A 26,751-nucleotide genomic window follows, 5' to 3' on the forward strand; every position below is an offset into this window, starting at 1 on the left:
GGGGCTCCCCTACACAGGGGATACCCCTGCATGGCATGGCACTCCTTGCGTGCAACAGCACTGGTAATGGGCCAGTGCCACATGGGTCAAGGAGGCCTGGGGTTTGAACCACGGACCTTCCATGTGGTAGGCAGATTCCCTACCCATTGGGCCAAGTCCGTTTGCCTCAATTTCTTTCTTTTTTGTAGGATTTAGTGGGAGGAGGCTGTGTGTTACCACTGCTCTTTGATTCTTGGCTTGACCTGGATTGGTAGGATTGTCTTGCTGGTTGCTTAAAATTGGATACTGGACCCAGTAATTGGTTGTAGACTCATTTCCTAGGGCCTTGGGGAGGGAGGCTATAGAGGCTGGAAAAAGCCTCTCCTACTTCTCATGTTCTTGCATGCACTTCCTTGGTCTGCCAGCAGATGGTGCTCTTTGGCATCTCTTAGTTCAACGTCCAAGTCAGAGTGTATTTGTTACAACACAGACTGGATCAATGTGATAGTTTCCTGTCTGGAGGCTAGGATGAGAGGTAGACTCTTGGCCCCACCCCAGCGTCCTGAGTGGCAGCTGACATGTTAATAGGCCTCCCCCCCATTAACAGGAACTGCCCAGCACCCCATCCCCACCCCCACCCACAGTATGAGGTCCAAGCCCTTTAGCCTCGTGCTTGACTCTCCAAACTGGCCTTGTTCCCCTCACTGTGTGGCCACTGCAGCAAGTCCTCAAACCTCTTGCTCCTAGTGTCTTGAGGCCAGTCTGCCCCTGCTGCCACTGGATATGCCCACCCCGTCCCTGTCTCTGCTGGCTGAAATCCACCCTGGCCTGCAGGGCCAGCTCAATCTGCTCCTCCCTGGTCCTGTCTGTAGCTGATCTCTCTGTGAGCAGTGAAAGGCAGGAGCAGGCTTCTGCAGGGAAAAGAGCTCCGGGATGGCCGGTGTTCCCAGTGTGCTGTGGACCACTCCCACCTCCTCGGCCTAGCCTGTTCCCTTTGCAGATTGTGGGAAACTCCCTCAGGAGGTTCTTGGGTGGAACTGAGCACTGATCCGAGTGGCCTGCCAGGGTGGCCGCAAGGACCCCACAAAAGCAAATGTACCCCAAGCAGAGCTCGTATAGTGCTTTGCATAGAGTGCTATCATGAGGAAATGGCTCAGTAGTATATGATGATATGTCTGCAGCCACAGTTTTTATAGAAGTGAGAAACCAATTATCCAACAGTGGAATAAATTATAGGTAGTACACTCACTCCAAGGATTATTCAGCCATTCAAAGTGTGACATGACCATTAACTGATGAATGGATAAACAAAATGAGGTCCCATTCAGTTGTTCAGAATAAATGAATTTGGGATGAACCTTGAGGACATTTGCATTGAGTGAAATAAGCCAGACACAAAAGGACAGATATTGTATGGGCTCACCAATATGAACTAAATATGAATCAAAACTCATGAAGTTTACTATAGAGTATAGGTTACTAGGAGATAAAATGTGGGTTGAGAAGGGAGAGCTGATGCTGAAGGTACACAGAATGTTTAAGGGGGATTGTAAATAACAATGGGGAAATGGTTAGAATCACTCTAACACATTAAAGCAATGACGCTGATATAGAAACATGATTGTGGCTAAGAGGGGTAGCCTAGGAGATTAGTATCAATTGAAAGAAAGCTAGAGGATAATCTATGAATTGTTTAACAGTGATTTCAGTGGTGGATGATGATTATGCCTAATAATACAAATACAAGAATGTTCCTTTATTACAAGGTGTTAAGAATATGGAACCCTCCTACAAAGCTGTGTGTGTCTGTGGTTTCCTATCCTTGGACATGTACAAATTGGAGGCAAAGAGATGGGGACTTAGAGAGTCTAAGTCTAGAGTCAGCTTGCTCCCCGCAGGCTTATTATCATCCTATCCCACACAGAAAAAATAAAAATGGAGATACATAGGAAAATACAACTACTGTAAAATATGGACTATAGTTAAAAGTAATATCGTTGTGTTCTTTAAATTTCTCCCCCCCCCCCTTTTCTGCTCTCTGTCCATTTGCTGTGTGTTCTTCTGTGTCCACTTGTATTCTCATCAGGCGGCACTGGCGATCTGTGTCTCGTTTGTGTCATCTTGCTGTGTCAGCTCTCCATGTGTGGCACCACTCCTGGGCAGGCTGCCGTTTCGCGTGGGGTGGCTCTCCTTGTGCAGGGGCCACTCCTTGTATGGGGGGCGCCCTTACACGGGGGCATCTCTGCGTGGGCTGGCACTCCTTGCATGCAGCAGCACTGCGCATGGGCCAGCTCAGCACACGAGCCAGGAGGCCCTGGGTTTGAACCCTGGACCTCCTATATGGTAGGCAGATTCTCTATCTTTTGAGCCACATCTGCTTCCCCTATTGTTGTATTTTACAGCGATGGCAAAGAAGGTACTGTATCAATGCTAAGGGGCAATAATGGGGGGGGGAGTGTTAGGGGACATGGTTTCGGATAAATGAAAATATTCTGAAATGGACTGAGGTGATAAAGCACAACTCTATAAGCAAACTGTGAGAAACTAATTATATACTTTGGATGGACTGAACAAGGCAAGGGACTGTACAACACAGTGAACCCCAAAGTGAATGATGGTTAACAATACAATTATCAGAATGTTCTCTCATGAACTATAACAAATCTACAATACTAATACATGGTGTTAATAGGATGGTTTGTGGGAAAAACACACCAAATATAAGCTATGGGCTATAGAAAGCAGGAACATGATAATGATGATGATGATGTTCTTTCTCATTTGTAACAAATATGTCACAACAACATGGGGTAGTGGTGATGGAATCCTGCATGGGATGCATGGCTGTTTGCAAGTGTGGTAGCTTATCTCCAAAGCCAGCCCCCAGTGCAACCCTCCTGCTGTTCACACCCATGTGGTCTCCTCCCACAAAGCACCTGGCCTTGTGAGTGACCTGCTTTCATCCAGACAAGGTGGCAGAAGCGATGCGGCTTCTGCTTTGACACTTCTGGCCAAGTGGAGACAGAGGCCTGGAGCCTGTGTGGGGGAAGTCCAGCTGTCCCAACACCCCCAAACACGAGCCGCGGGAGCGAGCCATCTCATCCCGGCCCCGCCATGCCTCCAGATGACAGCAGCCCGGGCTGACGTCCCAGGGAGATGCAGAACCAGCCAGCCTAGCCCAGCCCACCCCCAGAATCGTGAGCTAGATCAGAACGGCTATTTTGTCTGAAGCAGCCATATCTGGGGGTAGCTTGTTATAGCGATGGACAACCAGAAGAGCAGGCTACAAACGGTACATGAAGCATAATCTCAATTTATGACATGAACGAAATTAAGAGGACAAATACTAAAATATCACCAGTGATTATTTTCCCTGCTTTATTTTTTAGCTACTTTTTAGGTTGTATACAATGAACATGTACCAACATGTCTTGATAAAATCCATTTCAGTTTTAGTGGATACACTTTAAAAAGTGTGTTAAAAAAAGGTATTGTGGACATGAGTTTCCATTTCCCGGGCACACCTTCACCCCCACCTGCCCTTTCACCCTACAATGGAAGACCACCACCTGTTGCCAGGAAATGCCTTCCCAGGTATAGAGCAATTTCTACTTCAGAGGAACCAAATCTCTTCTTTCTTCCCCACACCTCAATCCCACCAGTTAGGATAAAAACTAACAGGACAAAGCCCTCTCTTTAGGCCCCTGATAAAAATGCAAAACCACCTTTTTAGGATACACAGTGCTGTGTCCTCAGCCTCTACGGAAGCTGCCCTTTGGTTAACCCCCATGCCCGCCCCGTGCTCTCCTCAGTTCTTGTTATAGGTTGTCACCGTCACTGAGCATCAGATTTGGTTAGAAGAGGATGAAATTCAGAGGGGAACTGAAGTTGGGTCAAGGCAGCACCAGTGAAGACAGTGCTACTGGCTTAACCAGAAAATCCAACCCACAACGAGGGACAGAAAGCCGCATTAGCCACTGAGCAGTTCTCACCGCGAAGGTGAAAGGCTGCTGTAAGGACTCACGTCCCGGAGGCTGGGGCTGGCCCTTCTTTCAGTTTACACACCTGAGCGAAGCAAGGGTGCAGAAAAGAGGTGAATCTCTGATCCCATTTCAGAAATAAACATTTTAGACTTCTTTGAACCTTCTAAGGAAACCCTCATATTTCAGTCTAACAGAACTAACATCTCGTTCTGATTTGTAATGAAAACAGGTGACACTCCAAAGCCAGCTCTAATGGGGAAAAAGCTCATTTACAGAGGGGACCTTGAAAAGGAAAACCAAAGACTGCTTTTATTTGCACCAATAGACCAGCCCGTAATTTGGAAGGGATGATGATCCTAATTGAATAAACATCATTAAAGTAAATGAAAATACAAAGGTAGGTGAAACGGCTTTCCAGTGAAACGTAAATAAATAAACTGATTACTCTTTAACAGTACTCTCATTTCATGTTCTTGACAAACTCTTCTCCTTTCTTGATCGAGGCTTTCAGCTCAGGAATGGCAGCAGCTATCATCTTCTCTTCAAAAGGGGTGATTTTGCCGATGCCCAGATTCTTCTCTATGCCTTTTTTCTGAAGGAGAAGGAAGGTGGTGAAACATGACAGTGACGTTTTTGTGAGTTTGTTACAGAAAACCCACTGGTGGCTTCACCAGCTCTGCCTGCTCATCCACACGGGGGTTCTGGGAGCAGCGGCAGGAGCTCAGGCTTTACAGCCAGGCAGACCCGGGGGGAGCCCAGCTCTGTCTTGTTCTATATTTCAAGGGCACCTTGGACAACTTACTTCAATTTTGTTTTCTTTTTTTTTTGAGGTACCAGGGCCGGGGACTGAACCTGGCACCTTGTATGTGGGAAGCTAGTGCTCAACCACTGAGCTATGTTGGCTTCCCCAAATTGGTTTTTTCACTTGTTAGTTTGTTTTGTCTGTTTTTAGGGGGTACTGGGGATCGAACCTGGAACCTCACACATGGGAAGCAGGCGCTCAACCACTTGAGCTACATCTGCTCCCAGTTTATTTTCTTTAAAACAAATATGTTATTTACCTCACAGGAAGCTGTGAGAACACACAGAGGGCTCAGCAGCGGAGAGAACAGAGCAAGTACGCAATAATTAGCAGCACTTATTCTCCCTGACAAAGAGCATATTTCTGGGTCCTAGTCTTTTCTACAAGTTGGTAAAGGACTGAAAAGAGAAACATTTTAATATTCACTTGAATCACCTGGAATCAAAGTAGGTAAATGTCTGCTATCAACACAACAAAAAACAACAGATGTCTCATTGCCTCTGCCTTTACCTACCAAAACTGAGAACTGTTTCTGCTGCCACAGCAGCCTCCGATGCGGCTTGAATGCCACCTCCTCTGTACAGCCTGGGTCCCCCCTGCACACACCTACACGGACCTGGTTACTCAGATGGTTCCGTGCCTCTCTCAACTACACAGAGCCCCCCAGGCCTGGGGCCAGGTCTTATGGCTCACTGATCATCACTCCGTCTATGGGAAGGGCCTCTGGGTGACCCAGAGTCACAAAACTTTCTGGGAAAGAGTTAAACGCAAACACATGCTTGCTGGATTTCGACAGCTGCCCACACACAGAAAGGGCATTCTGGTCTGGCAGTCTGTGTGTGAGCATGACGGGTTTCTGTTCACTGAAGGCTTATGCTAAAACCTAGCCATATGACAGAGGCCCCAAGACAGGGGAAGCCCAGCAACACAATGAGATGGGCTCAGTTCTAGATGCTGCAGGTGAAAACCAGTGGGGAAGAAGGAATGTCTGAACTTTAAGGTATGACAGGCATCCAACATCTCAAGGCCTCCTCTGAAGAGGAATCTGACTTTGTAGTCCCTGATTCAGAACAAGAGAACTGGGTATCAGCTGGTGGAAAACGGCTTTCAGGCTTGGATAGGGAATGGACAGCTCTGAAGGAAGGAGCTTCCTCGGTACACACACTCGGGCAGACATTGGTGACCATGGTCAAATTCAGGTGCGCTGGAAGGATTGGACTTCACAGTTTGGCATCTCCCAGCTCTGACTTCTGTGAGGTGCATTCCTTCTTGAAAACCCAAGCACAAGCCCGGCAGTGACAAGCATTTAATAAACAAAGGAAACCTGAATTATGAGGAAATGGACAAAAAAGCTCCAGAATCTTAGATCCCTCCTCTTTCACGGTCAAGAGAACCAGCCTCCAGGATACATACCCCCAGCAGGATCGGCGTGGAGAAATAGGGACAGTCTGTTTCTTTTGACTCCACGAAGGAACATTCGATAACTCCTTCCTTTCCATTAATTGCGTCCACAAGGGAAAAGACGAACCGGGCGCCAGCATAGGCCATGGACAGGGTGGCAGAGCCTAGGAGGACACGGGCAGCTCAGCCAGGTTGGCAGCGCAACTGTAAAGCCTGGGTGAGGCCGAGCTGCTGCATGTGCAAGTTCTCCAACTTAAGTTAGGAATTTAGATCAGTATCCCTTAGTTTTAAGTTTTCACAAACAGCACTGAATCAGCTCTGCCAACCAAAAACCCACTCCCACTCCACAAAGCAAGCAGAGCTGCCTTCTTATCCAATGCTTGAGAGAGAAACACAGAAAATCATCCATTCCTTGCTGAGGCGGCGCCCAAGGACAAGCAGCCTCTCTACAACGCCGAACTCGGTTGTGGATTCAGCATCACTGCCCACACCCGGGACGGCCTCTAAGGACCTACCAGCTCCGGCTTTAGCCTTGACCACCTCCGTGCCGGCCTCCTGGATCCGCCCGATGAGGGTGGCCAGCTGGTCCTGGGGGAAGTCCACTTTGGGAGTGCACTGAAAGCAAAAGACACGGACAATCACCTGAGCAGATTCTGGCTTGGCTGTGAATTTACACTCTCCCCCACCACTTCCTCATCTGGGGCTTCTCCTCATTTGCTCCCAGGCGAATCCCTCCCAGCACCACTAACCTGGAAACCAAGACCATTTCTTTATAGAAAAACTAAAAAGACAGACTTTGTTCGGAGAGTTTCTGAATTCCCTACTCATTTTTAAAGAACTTCCTAAATTGTGAATTAATTTTAGACTTACAGGAAAGTTGTAGAAACAGTACAAAGACTGCCCTCCCCACTTTACCCTCATGTAAACGTCTTGCATAGCCACAGCGCAGTTACAGAGAAAAGGAAATGAACGTCAGGACAACGGCCTTAACTCAACTACAGGGCTCATTTTCCCACGACCGTCCTTTCCCCGCTCCAGGCTCCTGTCCAGACTCCTCCCGAAGCAGGCTGGAGCAAGTCCCGTCCTTCCTGACACTGCCGAGCCCCCGGCCCCCTGGGGAACACACGCACCTGAGAGATCAGGGGGATGATGGTCTTCCCAGCATGGCCACCAATGACGGGGACGCTCACACGCGCTGGATCCAAGCCCTGCTCACCAAGGCACGAGACTTGGTTAATTTTTAACAAGCTCTTTTGAGTATAATACAAGTTATATACACCTAAAGCATCAAATAGTGGAAAAACCCACAGAACTCGACACGGCTAAGTAAGAAGAGGCTCCGTCTAACCCCGCCCAGCACGGCCTGGCTGAGGGGTCGCACGGCAGACTGCACAGGGAGGTAATGAGGTCGGTGAGCAGCAAACTGCCTCCTTTTTGGGTCCCCCCATTGGCCCAAAGCCCTCCAGAACCAGAGGCTGAAGGCCTTCTCCCAGACCTCGTGCCAGCCCCTGTGCACAAACCCAGAGCCCTGTCTCCGAGGTGTTGGCAGCCCCTTCTCTGTTTCCTTGTCTTAGAGTGTGCAAATGGCCCTGGGACACCCAGAGGTGAGAAGACTGCCAACTCAAAACAGTGACAGGACAGAATGAACAAAAGCAGCAGCGCTTGCAGAAGAGGCAGATTCATTTGTTAAAGAACCAGAGGTACGATGCCTGCAGTTACATGTGAAACTGGTATTTCTTAAAACAGACACAAAAGGAAACCTGGGGAGTCATGAGAGAGAGGCGAGCAGCTCCCCAAATGCTGCTGCTTCCTTAAACCCCACAAGTGCTGAAGAGACCAGCCTGACATTAGGAGACCAAGCTTTACCCAGTAAGGGGAGAACCAGCCTCAAGTGGGGGCAACCACACAGGATCAAGTCAATGGAGCAGGGAGCCAAGGAGCTAAGAAATGTCAGTCCAGCCTACTTTACCAGGGCTTCCAGGCCAAGGCCCGAGCCGGCCACCAGGGACATGGGGCTGATCCGACGTAGCCCCTGCTTTTGAGAAGCCCGTCAAGTCCCAGCTTCTTTGGCAGGCAAAATCCCCTTTCCCCTCAGCTCAAACAGTGAAGCATCCAGACCAGGACAGTGCTAACAAAACTTTCTGGGACAATATAGTAGACACGTGTGGCTATCGAGAACTTGAAATGTGGCCAGTGCAACAGAGGACTTGGATTATGGATTTTGTTTTAATTAAATAGCCACGTGTGGCTTGTAGCTCCTGCACTGCAGCCCAGGAACAGGAGCTGGTGGGAATGGTGGGCCTTGGCTGCCGAGAGCACCTGAAGCTGCCCTCCAGCTTCAAGGTCATGTCCTCTGTAAAGCCTTTCCTCACGCCAAGACTCCACGTCTGCCACACTCTGTGCACACCTGTCCTGAACTGGCTGAATTAAACAGTTCCAGGTCTGTCTCCACTACACGGAGCCACCAAGGCCTGGGTTCAAGTGCTATGGATTTGAGTGATCCCAGCATCCGGAAGAGAGCCTGCAATTCCGGCCCTCAGATATATGTTCAGTCTGAATGAAAGCAGGGCTTTGTCTGAAATGTCAGAAGCCCAAGCAGTTCTATCTGGCTCACAGGGGAGGGAACTACTCACCCCCATCTCATGACTCCTCCCAGGTTTCCTTTTGAGTCCGTTTTAAGTGGGCCTTACCAGTAAGCCGAGTGTGTGACAGTCATCTACCCAGGTACACGGTCTGGCAGTCCAGAAAAAAACAGGCAACCCCAAAAGACCAGGCTACCTGAGGAAAGCTATGACATAACCCAAGAAACAACCAGAAACCAACGAGTGACAACGCTGGAAGCGCAGCACTGCAGGACTCCTGGAGCTCCTCTCCGCTCTCTGCTGGCTAATTTGGTCAGCCTTTGTCTAGTGACTAGCAGCTACTAGTCAGGGACAATGGAAAAGGAGACGGCCTGGGGGGAGCACAACCCAAGCCCAGGCACTCCACAACCAGGGAAGGCAAAGTGGGCGTGGCGGCGGCCTGAACCTGAGGCACCAGGGAGCGGCACAGGGCAGAGCCACGACAGAGGAGGCCTAGAGCGTCAACATGCAGGGCCCCGTAGGAGGGATTCCTTGAGAGAACCTGGAAGCTGCTGTCCACCAAGGGCAAGCTAGAACACTTTCAACTACCAAGTGACAAGTAGCCTGTAAGTGTCCTGGGGACTTCAATGCCTGTGAAAGCAAGGCTGGGGTGGGGGCGGGGGGACTGGAGAAGTTCAGAAAGGTAACCCAAGAGGTACCTGATGCAGCTCTTACCTTCAGCTCTGCAACAAAAGCATTGGCTCTGACAATGTCCAGGGTTGTCACACCAAAGATTTTATTGGGGTTGTATACTCCATGTTTCTTGTAAACTTCTGCTGTGATTGGGATGGTGGAGTTAACCTAGAAAATCCAAGAGACAGGCAGGATTTGCCCTGCATTCTGAGAACAGAGGCAGGCAACAAAAGGGAAAATATTTTTGCCAGTCTACTAACAAGTCCTAAGCGGCCAACTGTGAGCACTTTGTTTATAGGCAGGGCAGGCGCGGTCGTGGGGGTGGTCTCCCACCCCCCAAGTAAAGAGAGCCACACTGCATGGCAGCAAGCTTGCCCTCACGGCCCGGTGCCTCTAGAGTTCACAGGGCACCTCTGCTCTGCCGGTCTGCGGAGCTTGCGCCTGAGCGCAACCACAGCATGGAGGTTCAAAGCTCAGGTGGCCAGGGTCAAACCCCAGCTCTGTCACTCTGAGCCAGTTACCTCATCTCCTTAGCACTTGGCTTCTCTAGCAGGAAAAACAGGAGACACCTACCGCCCAAGGTTGAAGATTAAATGACTTAACATTTAGTAAGAATGTAATAAGAACAAAGCAAGGTTTATGGTAGGCACAAGTTAGCTCCCTTACAGAGAAGGAGCTGCTGTCAACTTTTACCTGGAAGAAGGGCACCTGGTTCAGGAAGGCAGGATCCTCTTCTCAGGGCACGAGCGAGATGCTAGGCATTTCCCAGTGACCCCGCTCCCCAGTCAACACTACTGTCCTGCACTTTCACCCAGGGCCATCCTTATCATGTCCGCACCAGGAAAAGACCAGAACCCAGATGTGACCAGGAGGCAGGAACAGAGAGGGCTGCCGTTAAAAGCAACCCAAGGCCCAGCTCAGGCAGGCTCAGGTCAGCGAGGAGCTAGCACTTGGGGTCTGAGCTGAGTGAGCAGAGCCTGGGGTGGCTGTGAATCTATGAGATTATGTGAGTAAATGTGGGCAGCAAGGGGACGACGGGGAATTGCAATCCCAAGAGGACCACAGAAGGAGTTGTTTCTGGCTTACCACGCCATGGCTGAAAGGAGCCTCAAGAATGGACTCACTTTCCAGGTGGGAAAACTAAGATACAGATGGGGGAAGCGATTTGCCTCATAAAGTTACAGCTAACTGGTGGAAGAACTAGATGAAACTTAGACATAAACAAAACACAAGTAAGGACCTTTTAGCTAGTCCAACGTGCCCCTTTTGGCCCATTCTCCCGACTGGCTCATTACCAGCACCTCAGCCTCGGCAGACCTGCCCGCAGAGGGGCCGCGTGAGGGCCAGGCCCTGTGGCACTCACTGGATTCGCAATGATGCAGACCATGGCTTCAGGGCAATGCTGGGCACAGGCCGCTGTCAGGGTGGCCACGATTGTGGCGTTGGTGTTGAACAGGTCATCCCGTGTCATGCCTGCAAACGATCCAGTTTGAGATGTTCACACACGACGAATTTCCAAATACGTGCCCAGTGCTGAGTGTTTGGTGTTACAGGACCAAGAGACATGAGCGGGACTGGGCCTGTTTTCAAGTAAATCTACCTTGCAAAGAAAACAATCCAGTACAACAAGTGCCAAATACAAGTTTGGGAGTAAGGTGGGGTGGGGCAAGAGATTCAGGGAAGGTGACACCTGAGAAGGACCACCAAGGCTTAGTAAGAATTCCCAAGGAGATGTCTGAAGAGTGGTGGGACTGGGCAAGGCAAAATGCAGCAGACACGTGAAGGGCTGTAAAATGCCAGGCCAATAAAGAGTTTTGATTTTTATCCCATGGGCAATGGGAAGCCTTTGAAATTTTTCTCCAGTACAGAGCTCTGACTAAATCTGTTTTAAAAGGAACACCACATCTCACCTGCCTCGCAGGGAGATGCTAGGACAGCTTTTAGGCACAAACCTGGTTTCCTCGGGACTCCTGCCGGGATAACCACCACGTCGCAGCCTTTCAAGCATTCTGGCAGCTGTTCTGGTCCGAGGTAGCCTATAAAAAAACAGCCCATTAGAGCAATTTCTCCTCTTGTCATCCAGAGGTGCTCCCACATCCGTGGGGACAAAGGCTGGGAGGGACTGCCCCTACCAGGGCTTGATGCCAGTCACAGGCCTCAAGGGGGCCAAAAGGCCCCACCTGCACCTGCAAAGGGCCTTCCTTTGGTTGATGACAACTGCCCCGCAAGGCTGACGGACTCTGGATGGCAGGACTGTTCTGTTCACTTTGCTTTCCTCCAACCTCCCCCTGCCCAGGCCCATCGAAGGATTAGTGCACCTCCAGGTCCGGAACCAGATTCTGTTTTCACAAAACCAAACCAAGTTATTTGTTTTCCTTTGTTCTACTCAATAGCACTCACAAGTCAATTACAACCTCCAACGAGGGCTATTAACTCTGCCTATTGATCACCCAGTATGAGCGTGTCTCCAGAAGACACACTGAAGGCCAAGAAAGAAAAAGCCCTATGCTGATAATTTTTGACTTTTTTTCCTATGGGAGCTTTCTGAAATGCAGATAAAACAGCTCAAAAGAAAATGAGCAAATTTAGAACTAAAGGAGGTGCATAGACACGACATGACAGCCAACCTCCAATTAGCAATAAGTCACGGAGTTTCACCTATCCAACAAGCATCCCCAAGCACTGCTGCTAGAGGAAGAAATCAGTGCCATCTTTCTGGATAGCAATTTGGTAACTATAGTAAAAGATTTAAAATATTCATACCTATTCATTCTACTTCTAGGACTTTTCTCAGAAAGAAGATGTAGAGGTGAAGACGTTTATCACAACTTATACAGCTTTAAAAGGATTTTAAAAGGATTTTTATATTTGCAAATAGGGAGAGTCTGACTTCTTCCTTTCCAATCTGGATGCCATTTATTTCCTTTTGTTTCATAATTGCTCTGGTAAGAACTTCGAGTACAATATTGAATAAAAGTAGTGAAAGTGGGCATCCTTGTCTTTTTCCCGATCTTAGAGGAAAAGCTTTCAGTTTTTCATCATCAAGCAGGTTATTAGCTGTCAGTTTTTCACATACGTCCTTTATCATATCGAGGAGGTTTCCCTCTATTCCTTGTGTTCTAGGGATGTGACATGGAGAAAGGTTCACATAAAATGAAGGCAAAATCAGCAGGGCTTCTAATTAGGAGCAGCTCCGGGATACCTCTATTTCCAAATAGCACAGATGCTGCCCTTTGGCGGAAGGGAAGGCTTCCCTAGCAAGGCCGTGCTCAGCAGAGGCTGGCGGAGGCGACCCTGGTGGTGGCGGTGGGGACTGGCACACGGTACTACGAAGGCGGCCGGCAGGATGCCAGTATTTATGACTGCCCCCAAATCCCTGCAGAAGGTCCCTGATAGTTCCCTCTTTCCCAGTCTCAAGACTTTTCAAATTAGAAAATAGAAAACAAAGAATGAAGGGTAGACCATGTTTTTGTGTGTGAAAAGACACTGCTGTTTAACTGAAACTTTACAGATGCTGCAAGTCTATGATGGTGAAATCATTTGTAAAATTTAATTCTAAAATTAACATGGGGGAAGCAGATGTGGCTCAGGTGACTGGTCTCCTGCCTACCACATGGGAGGTGACTGGTTTGGATCCCAGTGTCTCCTAAAGAAGACAGTGAGCTGGTGCGAGGGGCAGGCATGGCAAGCTGACACAAGAGACACAAAAAGAAGAAAAAAAACATAATGAGAGACACAACAAAAGCAGGGAGCAGAGGTTCCTGGTGCCTCCTAATGAAGACAGCGAGCTGACCCAACAAGAGATGTTGAGGAAAAGCAAAATGAGAAACAACAAGACAGGGAACAGAGGTCGCTCCAGCAATTAGGCCCCTCCCTCCCACCAGAGGTTCCAGGTTTGGCTCCTGGTGCCTCCTAAAGAAACAAGGAAGACAAACAGACAGAGCAAGTAAAAAACACAAGGGGGTGGGGAGAAATAAAATAAATCTTAAAAATAAAGCTAAATTAACACAGAAGCCCCAAGCCTCTCCACATCTGGTTTTATTTAAGCGGCTTACTCTAGAACGTGGATCCTGGTCTAGAGAAGAGGTGCGAAGCGCATAGGCCCCAAGTCCCAGTACCTTTCACAGTTGCTCTGGTCTCGATGTGGCTCAGGTCAGCGGCCACGCCGGGTGTGTGCGCGATGTCGTAGAGGGTCAGGCGGCTCACCAAGGGGCTGTTCTTCAGGAGGAGCGAGAGCGGCTGCCCGATTCCTCCCGAAGCCCCCAGCACGGCTACTTTAGCATTGTTCTAAAACGAGGCACAGAAAAGGGACTTGGCACCCAGGCCCACTGGGCTTCTTCTATGGCAGTAGTGCCAAAGGAAGAGGCCATCATTTTATTTCTGCCAGTCCAAAGGTCCAGTTTCATTCGAAAGTTTAGAGGCTTGCCTCAGGAAAGGCGGGGCAGTCATGCCTACAGATCTCCCCCAGGTGGACACCTTGTCACACCACTGACTGAAGCAAAACAACCGAGATGCTGCCGCTTCACCCACAAAGGCTGTCTTTACTCTGCCCTTTTCTGCCGGCTCAATGGGTCATCAGCAAGAGGCCTGCTGCGCCCTTTAAAAGGGGATGCCTATAGATTTTGTGATAGGGTCGCACTACAAGCCCTTCTGAAAGACAAAGAACCTGTGTGACTCAATCCAGCAAGTAGCCTGGTAACAGCTACCTTACCTCAAGATGCAGCTTTAAAAATGGTAAACGCCTACTAAGTGCCTGCTAATGGGCCAGTGGTTCTATCTGGGGTGGTGGGGGTAAGAGCCCTGCCAGCTCTGGAGGGGACAAGTAATCAGGTGCACTAGAAGGAGAGGGGATGCAATCAACTGCGGGCTTGGGGTGGGGAAGAGCCCACGAGGCAGGAAAAGGCTCTTTCATGACCACCATGGGAGTCAGATGCTAGTCTCAGGCTCCTTGGAGCAGGACAGGCAAGAGCTTTTGTGGGCTTGCCAGGTTCCCCAAGTGAACCTGACACCGACCAAAACTGGAGAGTCACCGCGCCCCACCAAGCCAGAAGGAGAAAGAACAGGCACCTTGGCCTAGCTAAAACGGGGCTGCAGCGTCGTGAGCTGAAGCCACGGGCCCCTGGCATGGGCACATAAAAAGACCACAGAGCCCCGGAACGTCTACAAGGCCAGAGCTGGAACTGATACCAGCTGGGCAGCCAAAAGTCTTGACTTAACCATTTCAGAGGAATGGCTACTAACTCGTCATCACCTAATCCTATTCGCTCCTTACTTTTCAACAGCTTTATTGAGACACATTTTATATGCTATACAGTTCACCCCTTTAAGGTGTACAATTCAATGTTTTTGTTTTTTTTTTAGCATAACTAGAGCTGTGCATCCATCACAATTTTAGAACATTTTCGTTACCCCAAAGAAACCCTGCAGCCCCCAGCATCGCCCTGTGTCGCCACCTGCAGGTGACCACTAACCTACTTTCTGTCTCTCCGAGCTGCCTACTGTGGACGTCCCACAGAAAGGGACTCCTGCACTGTGGCCTTTTGTGACCGGTTCCTTTCACTTAGCATAACGTTTGCAAGGCTCACCCACGCTGTGGCCTGCACTAGAACTCCATTCCTTTTTACAGCTGAATAATATCCCACTGTTTGGAAAGACCACTCAGTCGATGGCCATTTGGGTTGTTTCTGCTTTGGGGCTACGATAAGGAATGTTGCTGTGAACTTCGTGTCCCAGTGTCTGTGTGACACCTTTTCATTTCTCTGGGTCTATACCTGGGAGTGGAGTTGCTTGGTCATATGGTAATCTGTTTAACCTTTTACAGAGGAAGTGCCAGACTCTTTCTCAAAGTGGCTGCCTATTCATTCTTTCAGGCCCACTCACAATTGAACAGGGCTCACTTTCTACCTACTATGACCTAGACTGACTTGCTAGCACCAATGAAAAGATGTGCAAACTGAAAGACACTCAAACCAAATAATGGTATTTAGTATGATAAGTGCAAGAGAGACAGCTACTAGGAAGAGTAGCAGCAGAAAGGAAAAATAAACTTTTAGAATGGGTTTTGAAGGACAAATAGTTTATAGGTGGTTGGGGGTAGGGCAGGGCCTAATGAGAGAAAACAGTCCCAACAGTTCCCTATGACTCAGGCACTGTTGAATGCATAGGGAGGAAGGAAGAGAGCAGGGCCTGAGTTGAGGACCCAGCATTCTAGGGTTATTATTATTATTTTTAAAGTTGGTGCTTAAAGGTAGACCCTTGCTTTCCCAGAAAACTCAACTAGCCAGACCAACCCAGGATATGAGGGTTCTAGAAGTCTCACCTACATCGCTGTTAGGCAACTAACTCCCAAATTCCAGGGACTCCCAAGTTCCAATTCTGCTTTTCCAGTTCTGTCAGACACTCCCCTCGTCTCAGCACAATGGTCTCTACCCTCTCCACCCCTCCGTCCCTGCTCCCTAACAGCACCTGGGCTCTCCCAAATTCAAACCTTCAGAACCACCTTCTGCTTTTCCCTTCTCCCCTATCAGACATCCAAGCAAGACCCAAAGGAATAGGCCTCTCAAAGGCCTCTCCCGCCTCCCTGCTTCCCATTCCCGTCCCTAGGTTAGCTCATCAGCCCCACCTCCGAAACAGCCTTCCTAAAATTCAAAGCTTTACTCACTTCACTCCCTCTGCAGAGGCTCTGCAGGTCCACAACACACAGCCTGGCCCCTACACCCACAGGGCAGTGGTCCCCAAAGTGGAGAGCACGAGCCAATCACACTGGGGTGCAGGATGGAAATGGGAATGTTTTATTTTTATCCCACAAATAAAGAATTAAACTCTACCAATAAAACAGACCTAATGTGCACAGGTCCCGAATTTTAAGATGAACCCAACATGGCAGGGATATAGCTTCCCCACTTGTTGAGATAATATTATTGGTTGTGGATTACAAGCTGTCATCTATGTAGCTAATTTTTATAAAAACAATATTTAAGCAGTGGAATCTTACGATGCTTCGTAATGAGATGAAAATCTTCTGTACTACAGAGGTGAGTTCTCTCTCTCTCTCTAAGTGAGCTGTCTTCCAAATCTGCTCACCTTTTCTGCGTTGAGGAGTGGCTACGGTAGAGTAACTGCTTAGCAACTATTTTGGAAATGGATATATATATATACTTATACATATATATATATACTTCCCTCATTTACACTTTTGTTTTAAAGTGTAAATATGTTACATTTTGTTTTCAATTTCATTTCAATTTTTGTGTTTCACTTTTTATGTTAGCACTGTAGTACATACTGTAGAAATTAATATACTGGAAATGTGTACTCAAAACATTTTTATGATTAAGTATACAGGATCAAAAATCTTGAGACCGATGTTATTATTTGGCTCAAGGCATCTTTCTTTCTTTCTTTCTTTTTTAAATTTCTCTCCCCTTCCCCCCCCCCCAGTTGTCTGTTTTCTATTTTGCTGCGTGTTCTTCTCTGTCCGCTTCTGTTGTTGTCAATGGCACGAGAATCTGTGTTTCTTTTTTTGTTGTTGCGTCATCTTGTTGTGTCAGTTCTCCATGTGTGCGGCGCCATTCCTGGGCAGGCTGCACTTTCTTTCACTCTGGGCAACTTTCCTTATGGGGCGCAGTCCTTGTGCGTGGGGTTCCCCTACACGGGGGACACCCCTGGGTGGCAGGGCACTCCTTGCGCGCATCTGCCCTGCGCAAGGGCCAGCTCCACATGGGTAAAGGAGGCCCGGGATTTGTAACCGTAGACCTCACATGTGATAGATGGATGCCCTAACTACTGGGCCAAGTCCACTTCCCTCAAGGCATTTTTCTGACTTATATTCAACTCCCTTCTCAACGTCTCCTCTTGCATGTCTAAACAGGCACTTTAAACTCAGTATGTCCAAAACTGACTTCTTGATAGCCTCCTCTCTTCCAGCAGTCTTTCCCATCTAAGCAAATAGCTCCAACGCCCAAAACCTTGGGGTCCTCCGTGATTCCTTCATCTCTTACTCCTCACTCAACACCCATGAGCAAATCCTACATTCTGTTGGTTCTACTGTCAAAAATATCTAGAATTCAGCTGCTTCTTACCACTTCCACAGGTCCAACCCTTCCCCACCCCCAGCTAGTTGGTTAAAATGGGACTAAGATCAAGTCACTCCTCTACTCATAACTCTCCAATGGCCGCCCATCTCAGAGAAAAAGCCAGAGCCCTTTAAGCCTGCTCCTATCCTGACCCCTCTTCCCCTCTGCACTCCTTACTGCTTTCAAACATTCCAGGCAGGGGCCCCCTGCCCATAAGGTCTTCCCAGTTGCTGCCCTCCTGCCTGGAATAACTTGGTATGATTTGATCTCTGCTTCCTTTGGGGCTTTACTCAAATGTCACCTTCTGGGTGAGGCCTCCCCTGGTTGATGGAAAATGGCAGCCCTCCTCCCAACTCCTCTTCCCTGCTTTTTCACCTTTTGCATTTATCACTAAGACACTTAATAATGGGGGAGACAGACCGTAAGAGCTTAGTAAACTCCACAAGAGTTTTGTTGATTGTTGTATTTTCTGTTCCTGTTATGGTACAGTCTTTTCTGCCTTGCCTTGGACAATGCTCCTCCCCTGCTCCTCAGCATCAATCCTCACCACCTCCACCTGCCCCAAGTTTGCTCATTTCTGGCCCATCTCAAGTGTGACTTTTTTTTTTTTTTTTGGAAACAAATCAATTTTATTAATACATACTAATAAAGCATACAATTCATCCAAAGTGTACAATCAATGATGTTTGGTGGGAAAACGGACTTTGGCCCAGTGGTTAGGGCGTCCGTCTACCATATGGGAGGTCCGCGGTTCAAACCCCGGGCCTCCTTGACCCGTGTGGAGCTTGCCATGCGCAGTGCTGATGCGCGCAAGGAGTGCCGTGCCACGCAAGGGTGTCCCCCGCGTGGGGGAGCCCCACGCGCAAGGAGTGCGCCCATAAGGAGAGCCACCCAGCGTGAAAAAGAAAGAGCAGCCTGCCCAGGAATGGCGCCGCCCACACTTCCTGTGCCGCTGAGGACAACAGATGCGGACTAAGAAACAAGACGCAGCAAATAGACACCAAGAACAGAAAACCAGGGGAGGGGGGGGAAATTAAATAAATAAATCAATCTTAAAAAAAAAAATGATGTTTGGTATAATCACGTAGTTGTGCATTCATCACTTCAATCATTATTAGAGGATTTCATTATTTCAATAATAAACAAAAACAACCAAAAATTCCTCACCGCTCAGTCTCTGTTTCCCCTGCTGTACATAGATGCTATTGCTGGCTATTCTTGCACAATTATTTATTTATCAAGCAGTTTTATTGAGATATATTCACATACCATACAATCTACCTAAAGTGTATAATCAATGGCTTTTAGTACAATCGCAATGTTGTGGATTCATCACCACAAAAAATTTTATAATTATTTCATTATCAAGTGCTACCTCTCACTCGTCTTGGTATCCCCTGCAATACCTAGATATGTTCTCGGCAAGCAAGGATACCCAGTGTATTTATTTGCACATTTCCTTTTCAAACGAATAGAATAAACAGGAAACAGAACTGAAGGGCAAAAGCTAAATGCCAAGAACTTTGGAATCTCCTTCCATAATCACCTCCCTTTTGGGTGCAGGAATTCAGAGGCAAAACAGGAGTCTCCCGGGTTGTCAAAGGGCCTGGGCCTCTGTGCTTTTTTAGCTTTCAGGTGACTGATTCTGGACTCACCGCAGTCTGATACTCACTCTCCCAGAAGAAGATGGATAAAAATAGCTTTACTTTAAGTAGTTCCAGGCCAAGTCAGGAACTTTCACAACACCTGGGGCCAAGGCCCAGTCCTCCCACAGCAAGGAGCCTTTAAAAAGGCCCTTTGGCCCGTGAAGGGGAAGCAGAGTCTTCATAGAACGCAGGCTTGGTGATGCAAATGCCACTGACGGTTATCAGGAGAACTGAATTTTAATCCTCTGCTCAAATAATTTGTGCAACCTGAACGAGTCACCTACCCTCGAGGCCTCGATCTGTCCGTACTATGGAGTTGCTAACACACATTAATTGGCACAGAACCCACACGGATGTCACAAGGAGAATGGAATTAGTTATACCAAAGCACCGTGGAGAGCTGCAAGTCTCTTTCGGTTCCAGAACCCTAGCTGCTCAACCATGGAGTGCAGAAGAGCGGGCTCTCAGAACGAGCTCTACGAAGGGCCTGGAGCCAGGTCCTGGGGCTGGCCTGCCTCCCTCCCCCGCCCTTCCCGCCCCGTGACAGGCCAAGGACACCCCAACTTTGGGCCAGTGCCGGGCGGCCCCGCGATCCAAGCTGGCCCGGGCACCAGGGCTGCTCCCAAGCCAGGGGCACACGTGGCGCCCAGGCCGGGCCCTCCGCCCGCCCAGCACCGGGCCTTACCTGGGCCGAGGTGCTGAAGCCGCGGCGGAGAGCGGCGCCGACGGGCCGGGCGAGGGCGGAGAGCATGGCGGGGCGGGTGGGGCGCAGGCCTGCAACTAACCTACCAAGCGACGGGCAGTTGACTCCAACGACCTCCACCCAACCCTGGGTTTCAAGTCTCCGCAACCCGGAGCCTCGCGAGACTAGCCCGGCTTCCGGCCCCGCCCCGTCAACCAGATCTCGCGATATCACGGCCACTTCCTGGCAGACGCGGAGAAAGGCCGAGGGTTAGCGAGGTGGGCGCGGAACCTGTAGCAGGGGCCTATCGCCCCTTGGGTTTCGAGCGGCGGGTGGGGAGACGCGGTCGGAGTGGGAGGGCGAGTCCGCATCTGAGAGGTGGAAGAGGACGGGCTGTAGGCTTGAAGAGCCTTAGAGGAGCCGCTTTGCAGGTGGGGCCCAGGCGGATGACCCTGGAGACCCGAGCCCGAGCCCTTAGCCAAACCTATCCCTCCTGCCCCTGAGGCGGGCCTGGAGCTCTGAGCGCCGGAAAGGAAAGGCAGGGAGGGGAGAGGAGGTCTGGGCGTCCCGGGGGTGGCGGGGAGAATGTGGGCCCAGCCAACGAGCTCAGTCACGGACACCCACCCACCAGCCCACACGCACATGTCCCATCCCACCCGCCAGTGCCGTCATCCTTCACAGTGAAGGTGACACAGCTTCAGTGGTCAGAGATACTACTGCCGGGAGTGGCTAACCCTTAGCACCGGGCGCTGTTCTAGGAACTTTACAGGACAAGTCCTGTGTCACAGATGAGCAAACAGGTATAGAAGGTGAACCTGCCCAGTCTACTCCATTCCTCCTCGAGTCTGCCCAGTAATGCTGTGAACGTGCAGTGTTTCTGCTTTCCCAGTGAAGAAACTGTCTGAGGTTAAGTGGATTTGTTAAGCGTTTACCCAAACAAAATCAAGATATGGTTCCTGCTCACAAAGTTTTTCATTTAAGTGTATGAATTACATTATAAGCTTCATTTTATTCCTGTTTTCTGGACACACGGAGATGTCTCAGACATGGTTCTGGCCCTCAAGAGGTTCACAGTCAACTGGGGCACCTGGATGTACCCCAGGTTGTTGCTTTGATTAGATGAATATGCAAATCTATTGGGGTTGGGGGTGGCGTGGGGGGGATGTCTGAGTCTACCAGGGATAGTGGTTGGGGAAGCAGAAATGAAAATAACGTTTAGTCCAACTGCTAGAGAGCCTATCACTCACTGTAAGGGAGTTGATGTCAGGTGGCTGGCTCCCTCTTCCCTCCCTCTCTACTTCCCACTTGTTTATTGAGCCACTATGGGTGTGCCAGTCTAGTCTGGGTGCTGGGTATTCGAGTGTCAACAAGGTCCACACGTCTGCCTTCAGGAGCTCAGAGTCTAAAGGGGGAGACAAAATCAGTTTCAAGCAGCCTGATAAGGGACCTCATAGGGGAATTATGAAGTACTGTGGGTACACAGAGGACTCGCGTCCAACCCAGAATTATAGTGGGTCTGGGCCTTTGTGAGAGAGGATGCCCCCTGAGGGTGAATCATGCAGGAAAAACAGGAGTTAATCAGTGGAGCTCCAGAGGAGCTTGCAATTCCCTTGCCTGGGAATTGGAGAAAAGTGCACTAGTAGCTGGGCCTTTAACAATGTGTGGGAAGGTTTGAGAAAGGGGAAAGGAGGAGAAACAGACCAAAGAAAAACTTGGAGTTAGGAAAGCATAGGCCTGTGTTCAGGGGACAGTGAATAGGTCATTTTTGCTGGAGGAAAAGTAGTGTCCTTTACCTTATCACTATGTTTTTTGGTAATTATTTACCCCACTATTGCCATTGGAACTGAGAGCTCCTTGGAGCCATTTATTGTGTCTGATTCATCTCTGTCTCCTTGTCTAGTACGTGGCCCAGCTGAGAGTGGACCTCAGTGAATTTTGGGAGAGTCGAATGGTTTTAGTTGAAGTTGGAAAAAGCAGGTTGGAAAACCAGAGTGCAGGGCCTGTAAATGTTATAATTTGGGATGTGAGAGGCTATGGAAGGCTTTTATGACACCTCTAGAACTGTGTTTGAGGAAGATCAGACTTGTCTTGGCATGCTAAGAATTCCAGGGGGAAAAGGCGGAGGACAGGGAGATGAAAAGTCTATTATATCAGATGATAAAAGGCTGAATTATGGTGATGGTCAGAGAAATAGGGTGGTGCCAGTGAGGGAGCGGTTTCAAGGGAAGAATGGATGTTTGTGCCCATCTGGGTTTAAGGAGTGAATGAAAGGGGTGCAGAAAATCAGGCAAAAGTATGGGTATATAAAGAGGGAAGTCAGGGGTTAGGTGGAAGGAGGAAAAAAGTAAAACTTCTAAAGATTTATTTTATTTATTTCTCTCCCCCTCCCCCCTCCCCGCCCCGTTGTCTGCTCTCTGTGTCCATTTGCTGTTGTGTTCTTCTGCGTCTGCTTGCATTGTCAGGAGGCACTGGGAACCTGCATCTCTTTTTTGTTGCATCATGCTGTGTCAGCTCTTTGTGTGTATGGCGCCACTCCTGGGCAGGCTGTGCTTTTTTCATGTGGGGCAGCTCTCCTTAAGGGGCACACTTCTTGCGCATGGGGCTCCCCTATGTGGGGGACACTCCGGTGTGGCACGGCACTCCTCGCACGCGGCCCCACTGTGCATGGGCCAGCTTACCACACAGGTCAGGAGGCCCTGGGTATAGAACCCTGGACCTCCCATATGGTAGGCGGACGCTCTATCAGTTGAGCCACATCCGCTTCCTGTAAAACTGTTCTAGATGGTCTGAATTAGAAGTGCTGATGAGTTGTCCAGAAAGAAATATCAGTAGACGGTGATGAGTTATTCTGAGGGGGAAATTTGGTGTTAAAACTCAGGAGAGGGAGCAGATGTGTCGTAAACAGTTGAGTGCCTGCTTCCCACACGAGAGGTCCCAGGTTCTGTTCCCGGTGCCTCCTAAAAAAACAAACAAGCAACAACAAGCAAACAACAAGCAAGAAACCAACTCGGGAGCCCACATGGCAGTGGTTGAATGCCAGCTTCCCACTTATGAGGTCCCTGGTTCAATCCCTGGCCCCAAACAAATACACCCAAAACTCAGGAGAGAGGCCAGGGCTGAAGTTATTCCTATCGAGGGGCTAGTTGAGGCCACAAAGAGATGAACTAGAATCACAGACTGGGCCTTGATTCCCCCCCATCCTGTCCATTCATTCAGCCCTGGTCAGCATTTCCACTGACAGGGAACTCACTGCTGCCCAAGTCTTCTACTCAACCCAAAACAACTAGACTGTTAGAAAAGCCGTCCTCATAGTTGACACATGTTTGCTTCCCCTTAAATCCTGAGATTAGCAATAACAGTCTTAACAGCTCTGTGTATCAAGTACTAACTCCTACCAGGCACCCTGCTTGGGGTTTTGCAAGTGTCACTTAGGCTGTACAAGCAGGGTGCTATTATAGAGCAGCTCTATGTTTTCCTCCCTGCTGTTTCCTTATATCTTTGCCTGCCCTTGGATTATATCTTGTCACCACAGCAGCCTTGTTTCAGTAGCCTAAATGTCTGGTTCACAATAATAATCAAAACTCTGAACTTAGTTTTAAGTTAAAGCTTCTCCCCTTCCCCTCCTCAGGCCTGCTTTAGCTTCTTATTTGGGGAGGAAGTGTGGTTGTCATCTCTCTTTCTTCATCTTGCACCCCTCCACCCCACCCCCCACCCCAAGCTGACTGTGGCTTCAGAGCAATTGGGTGTTGGTAGAGGGGGTTGTAAGAGAGTAGAGGTAAGGGGCAGGAAAGGTCTGACCTGACCTTGCTTTGTCACCTAGCATCAGTGCTCTGAATTTGACGGGCTGTCTCTAGCAGTGTCTCTCCCATGCGGTGCTTTTGTGAGCTCTTTGCCTAGTCTCTTACCTCTCTTACCCTTGACCTAAGGGCTTGCTGCTGTCAGCTCCTTCTTCAGCTCCTGGTTTCTGGCAGTTCCCCCCTTACCCCAGGTGATCTCTTGGTCCATTGTCCCTCTAGGTGGCAAAGTTACTTTAAGATGGCTTCTATTTGGCCCTCTCGCCTGCCTGGACCACATCTGGTCTACAGGAAACACTTATGCATCCTTTGCCCCCCACCCCTCCAAATTCTGGGGTGCAGGCTATTTCAAATGCAGCTGCCTTTCCTTGCCCTGCTAGCTGGTAGCCAGCCACAGACTATTCCAGGCCTGGGCCCATCGCCGCCTCTGTGCCCACACAAGCTTCAGAGGGCACAGGCCAGCCTCTTCCAGGGGCTTGCTTTTAGTTCCATGAGTTGTTTCAAGAAAGCAGAAACCTGTGAAATTTTGAAATCAGAGAGAAAGATGCTAATGGAGGGGGAGAGCTTGGAGATGCTTTTAGGAAAGAGAGGTGTGCAGATTCGGCTGGAGAGGATGAGCTCAGTGGACGACTTATCCCTCTGAGATTGGGAGAATGCCCAGAAAGGCACCAACGGGGCAGCTATGGGGAGAGGGAAGAAGTCTTATACCTAGTGGCCTTGACCTTCCCAGGCAAGAAGTGGAAAGTGAATAGAGTTGCTCTTTCAGTCAGAAGAGGGTAAAGAAGGTTTGGATAACAGTCGTGGCCAATGGAAAAATGCTGGGCAAATGAGAAAGACAAGAAAGGGATTAGCTAGTGGCTGTGAGGGTCAAACTGAAGTTCTGCAAGGGCACACTTGCCCATGTGCCCAGTCCACATGGGGCTTTATCTTTATTGCCGTATAATTTACAATTTTATTGTCATATAAATTACAAGTAATTTGCAATAAAATACACAGATCTTAAATGCTAGTTAGATGGCTTTAACATTTTACAACCTTGTAACCACCATCTGAAACAAGATATAAAACATTCTCATCACTCCAGAAAGTTTGCTCATGCTCCTTTCCATCAGTCCCTTTCCAAAAGAGCTATTTTCTGATTTCTCTTGTCTTGGATTCTGTTTATATATTTATATTTTAGGTAATACTGAGGCTTCAACCCAGGACCTCATACATGGGAAGCAGACGCTGAACCACTTGAGCTACATCTGCTCCCCCATTGTGTGTGTGTGTGTATATATATATATATTTTTTAAAAATTAATTTATTGAAGTATATCACTCATACATAAACATACGTAAACAGTGCATAATAGTGTGAACTTAAAAACAAACACTTATAACATCATACAGGGCTCTCATAACTCACCCTACCACCAAAAATTTGCATTGTTGTTAAACCTTTTTAACTAATGATTAAAGAGCATTGTCAAAATATTACTACTAACCAAAGTATTTTCTGCAACCAACCCTATTATTATCTTTATATCATTTATGTATGACCATACATAAACAATTAAGTGTATAGTAAAAGTTGTGAACTTACAAAGCAAACATGCATAACATCATACGGGGGTCCCATACATCAACCCTCCACCAACACCTTGCATTGTCGTGAGATGTTTGTTACAAATTATGAAGGAATATTGTCAAAATCTTACTACTAATCATAGTCCTTATCTTGCATTTGGTGTGTCTTTCCCCTAACCCACCCTATTATTATCTTTAAAATATATTTTTTTATGATGGAAGTTGTAAACTTACAAAACAATCATACACACGTGGACAATTTCCAAACAACACCCCTCCATCAACACACCACACTGTGGTGGAAGATTTGCTACAGATAAGATAATATCATCTAATTGTTACCATGTCCAGTGTACATTTAGCTCACATTTTCCATACTACCTCATTATCAACATAGTACATCTTTCACATAGATGCAAGAATATTATATTATTACTGCTAACCACAGTCTATAGGTCACTCCAGCTATATTATTCCCATGCTTCTCCACATTCCCAACACCCTGCAGTAAGATGCGCATTTGGTCTAGCTCACAAAGGACACTCTTGCATCTATACCATCAACTACAATTCTCATCCACCTCTTGGTTTACTGTGCCATTCAGTTCCTAAATTATTCTTTAGCATTCTGTCAATTGGCATTTATATACCTAGACTACCATTTTCAGTCACATCCCATATATAAACTAGCTGGTACTCACTATGTGTTACCATTGACTCTATACATTTCCCTACTTTTATAGTAACTTCTACATACATTAAACATCAGTAGTCCATCTCAGTCCTCCTCTTATCTCCTTTAAGAATTCACTACCTACCACCAGGTCTAGAAGATATTTTCCAACAATTTCTTCTAGAAGTTTTATGGTTCTTTTATTTTCAGGTTTTTTATCCATTTTGAGTTAATTTTGGGTAAGGTGTGAGATAGGGGTCCTGTTTCCTTCTTTTGGCTATGGATATCCAATTCTTTCAGCGCCATTTGTTGAATGGATTGTTCTGCCCGAGCTGTGTGAGTTTGAGAAGCTAGTCAAAAATCACTTGACCATACATGTGAGCGTCTGTTTCTGAACCATCAATTTGGTTCCATTGGTCTATGTGTCTGTCTATGCCAGTACCATGCTGTTTTTACCACTATAGCTAGGTAATACGATTTAAAGTCTGGAGATGAGGGTTCACTTCTCTTTTTTATCATGTTTCTGGCTACTCAGGACCCCTTTTCCTTCCAAATATATTTGATGGTCAATTTTTCAATTTTTTAAAAAAGTTTTATTTTATTTATTTCTTTCCCCTTCCCCCCATTGTCTGCTCTGTGTCCATTCACTGTGTATTCGTCTGTGTCCGCTTGCATTGTCAGGTGGCACTGGGAAACTAACGTCTTTTTTTTTTGATGTTGTTGCGTCATCTTGCTGCATCAGCTTTCCGTGTGTGCAGCACCACTCACCACATCACAAGCTATGCACATCCACAGATACTGACCTACTCATCTATCTGACAGCGGGTTTACACCACAGTCATGGGCCTTAAGAGAGTTTTTGCTGTAAAAGGTGCACATATTATATACTAACCTA

At 48.1% G+C, this 26,751-nt stretch overlaps 2 protein-coding genes, 1 non-coding gene and 1 pseudogene across 5 annotated transcripts in view; 2 read left to right on the forward strand and 2 right to left on the reverse strand.

Annotated features, from left to right (window-relative positions):
- Positions 1-1,762: 1,762 nt before the first annotated feature.
- Positions 1,763-1,903, forward strand: LOC111766351 (small nucleolar RNA SNORA38; annotated as a pseudogene).
- A 1,430-nt stretch (positions 1,904-3,333) lies between these two features.
- On the reverse strand, positions 3,334-20,436 carry MDH2 (malate dehydrogenase 2). Its single transcript, XM_004448273.4, has 9 exons — positions 19,826-20,436; positions 13,538-13,706; positions 11,372-11,455; positions 10,783-10,892; positions 9,462-9,587; positions 7,296-7,373; positions 6,681-6,780; positions 6,178-6,329; positions 3,334-4,554 (listed from the first exon to the last, which is right to left on the reverse strand). The coding sequence occupies exons 1-9, from the start codon at positions 19,889-19,891 to the stop codon at positions 4,423-4,425; spliced, it is 1,017 nt and encodes a 338-aa protein (XP_004448330.1). The 5' UTR covers positions 19,892-20,436; the 3' UTR covers positions 3,334-4,422.
- Positions 13,895-14,028, reverse strand: LOC111766350 (small nucleolar RNA SNORA21). The gene has a single exon (XR_002798425.1). It is a non-coding gene; the product is annotated as a small nucleolar RNA SNORA21 (small nucleolar RNA).
- STYXL1 (serine/threonine/tyrosine interacting like 1) overlaps positions 20,016-26,751 on the forward strand; it is a 67,179-nt gene continuing 60,443 nt past the window's right edge. For 2 of the 3 annotated variants that reach the window (XM_004448271.4, XM_023591402.3), the window contains exon 1: positions 20,067-20,253. The gene's annotated coding sequence lies outside the window, so the exon portion shown is untranslated. Of the gene's footprint in view, positions 20,254-26,751 lie in introns of all 3 variants that reach the window. The other variant, XM_004448272.4, reaches the window with a different exon arrangement.

Source organism: Dasypus novemcinctus, chromosome 23 (genome assembly GCF_030445035.2).
Source record: "Dasypus novemcinctus isolate mDasNov1 chromosome 23, mDasNov1.1.hap2, whole genome shotgun sequence".
Classification (NCBI taxonomy): Eukaryota; Metazoa; Chordata; class Mammalia; order Cingulata; family Dasypodidae; genus Dasypus; species Dasypus novemcinctus.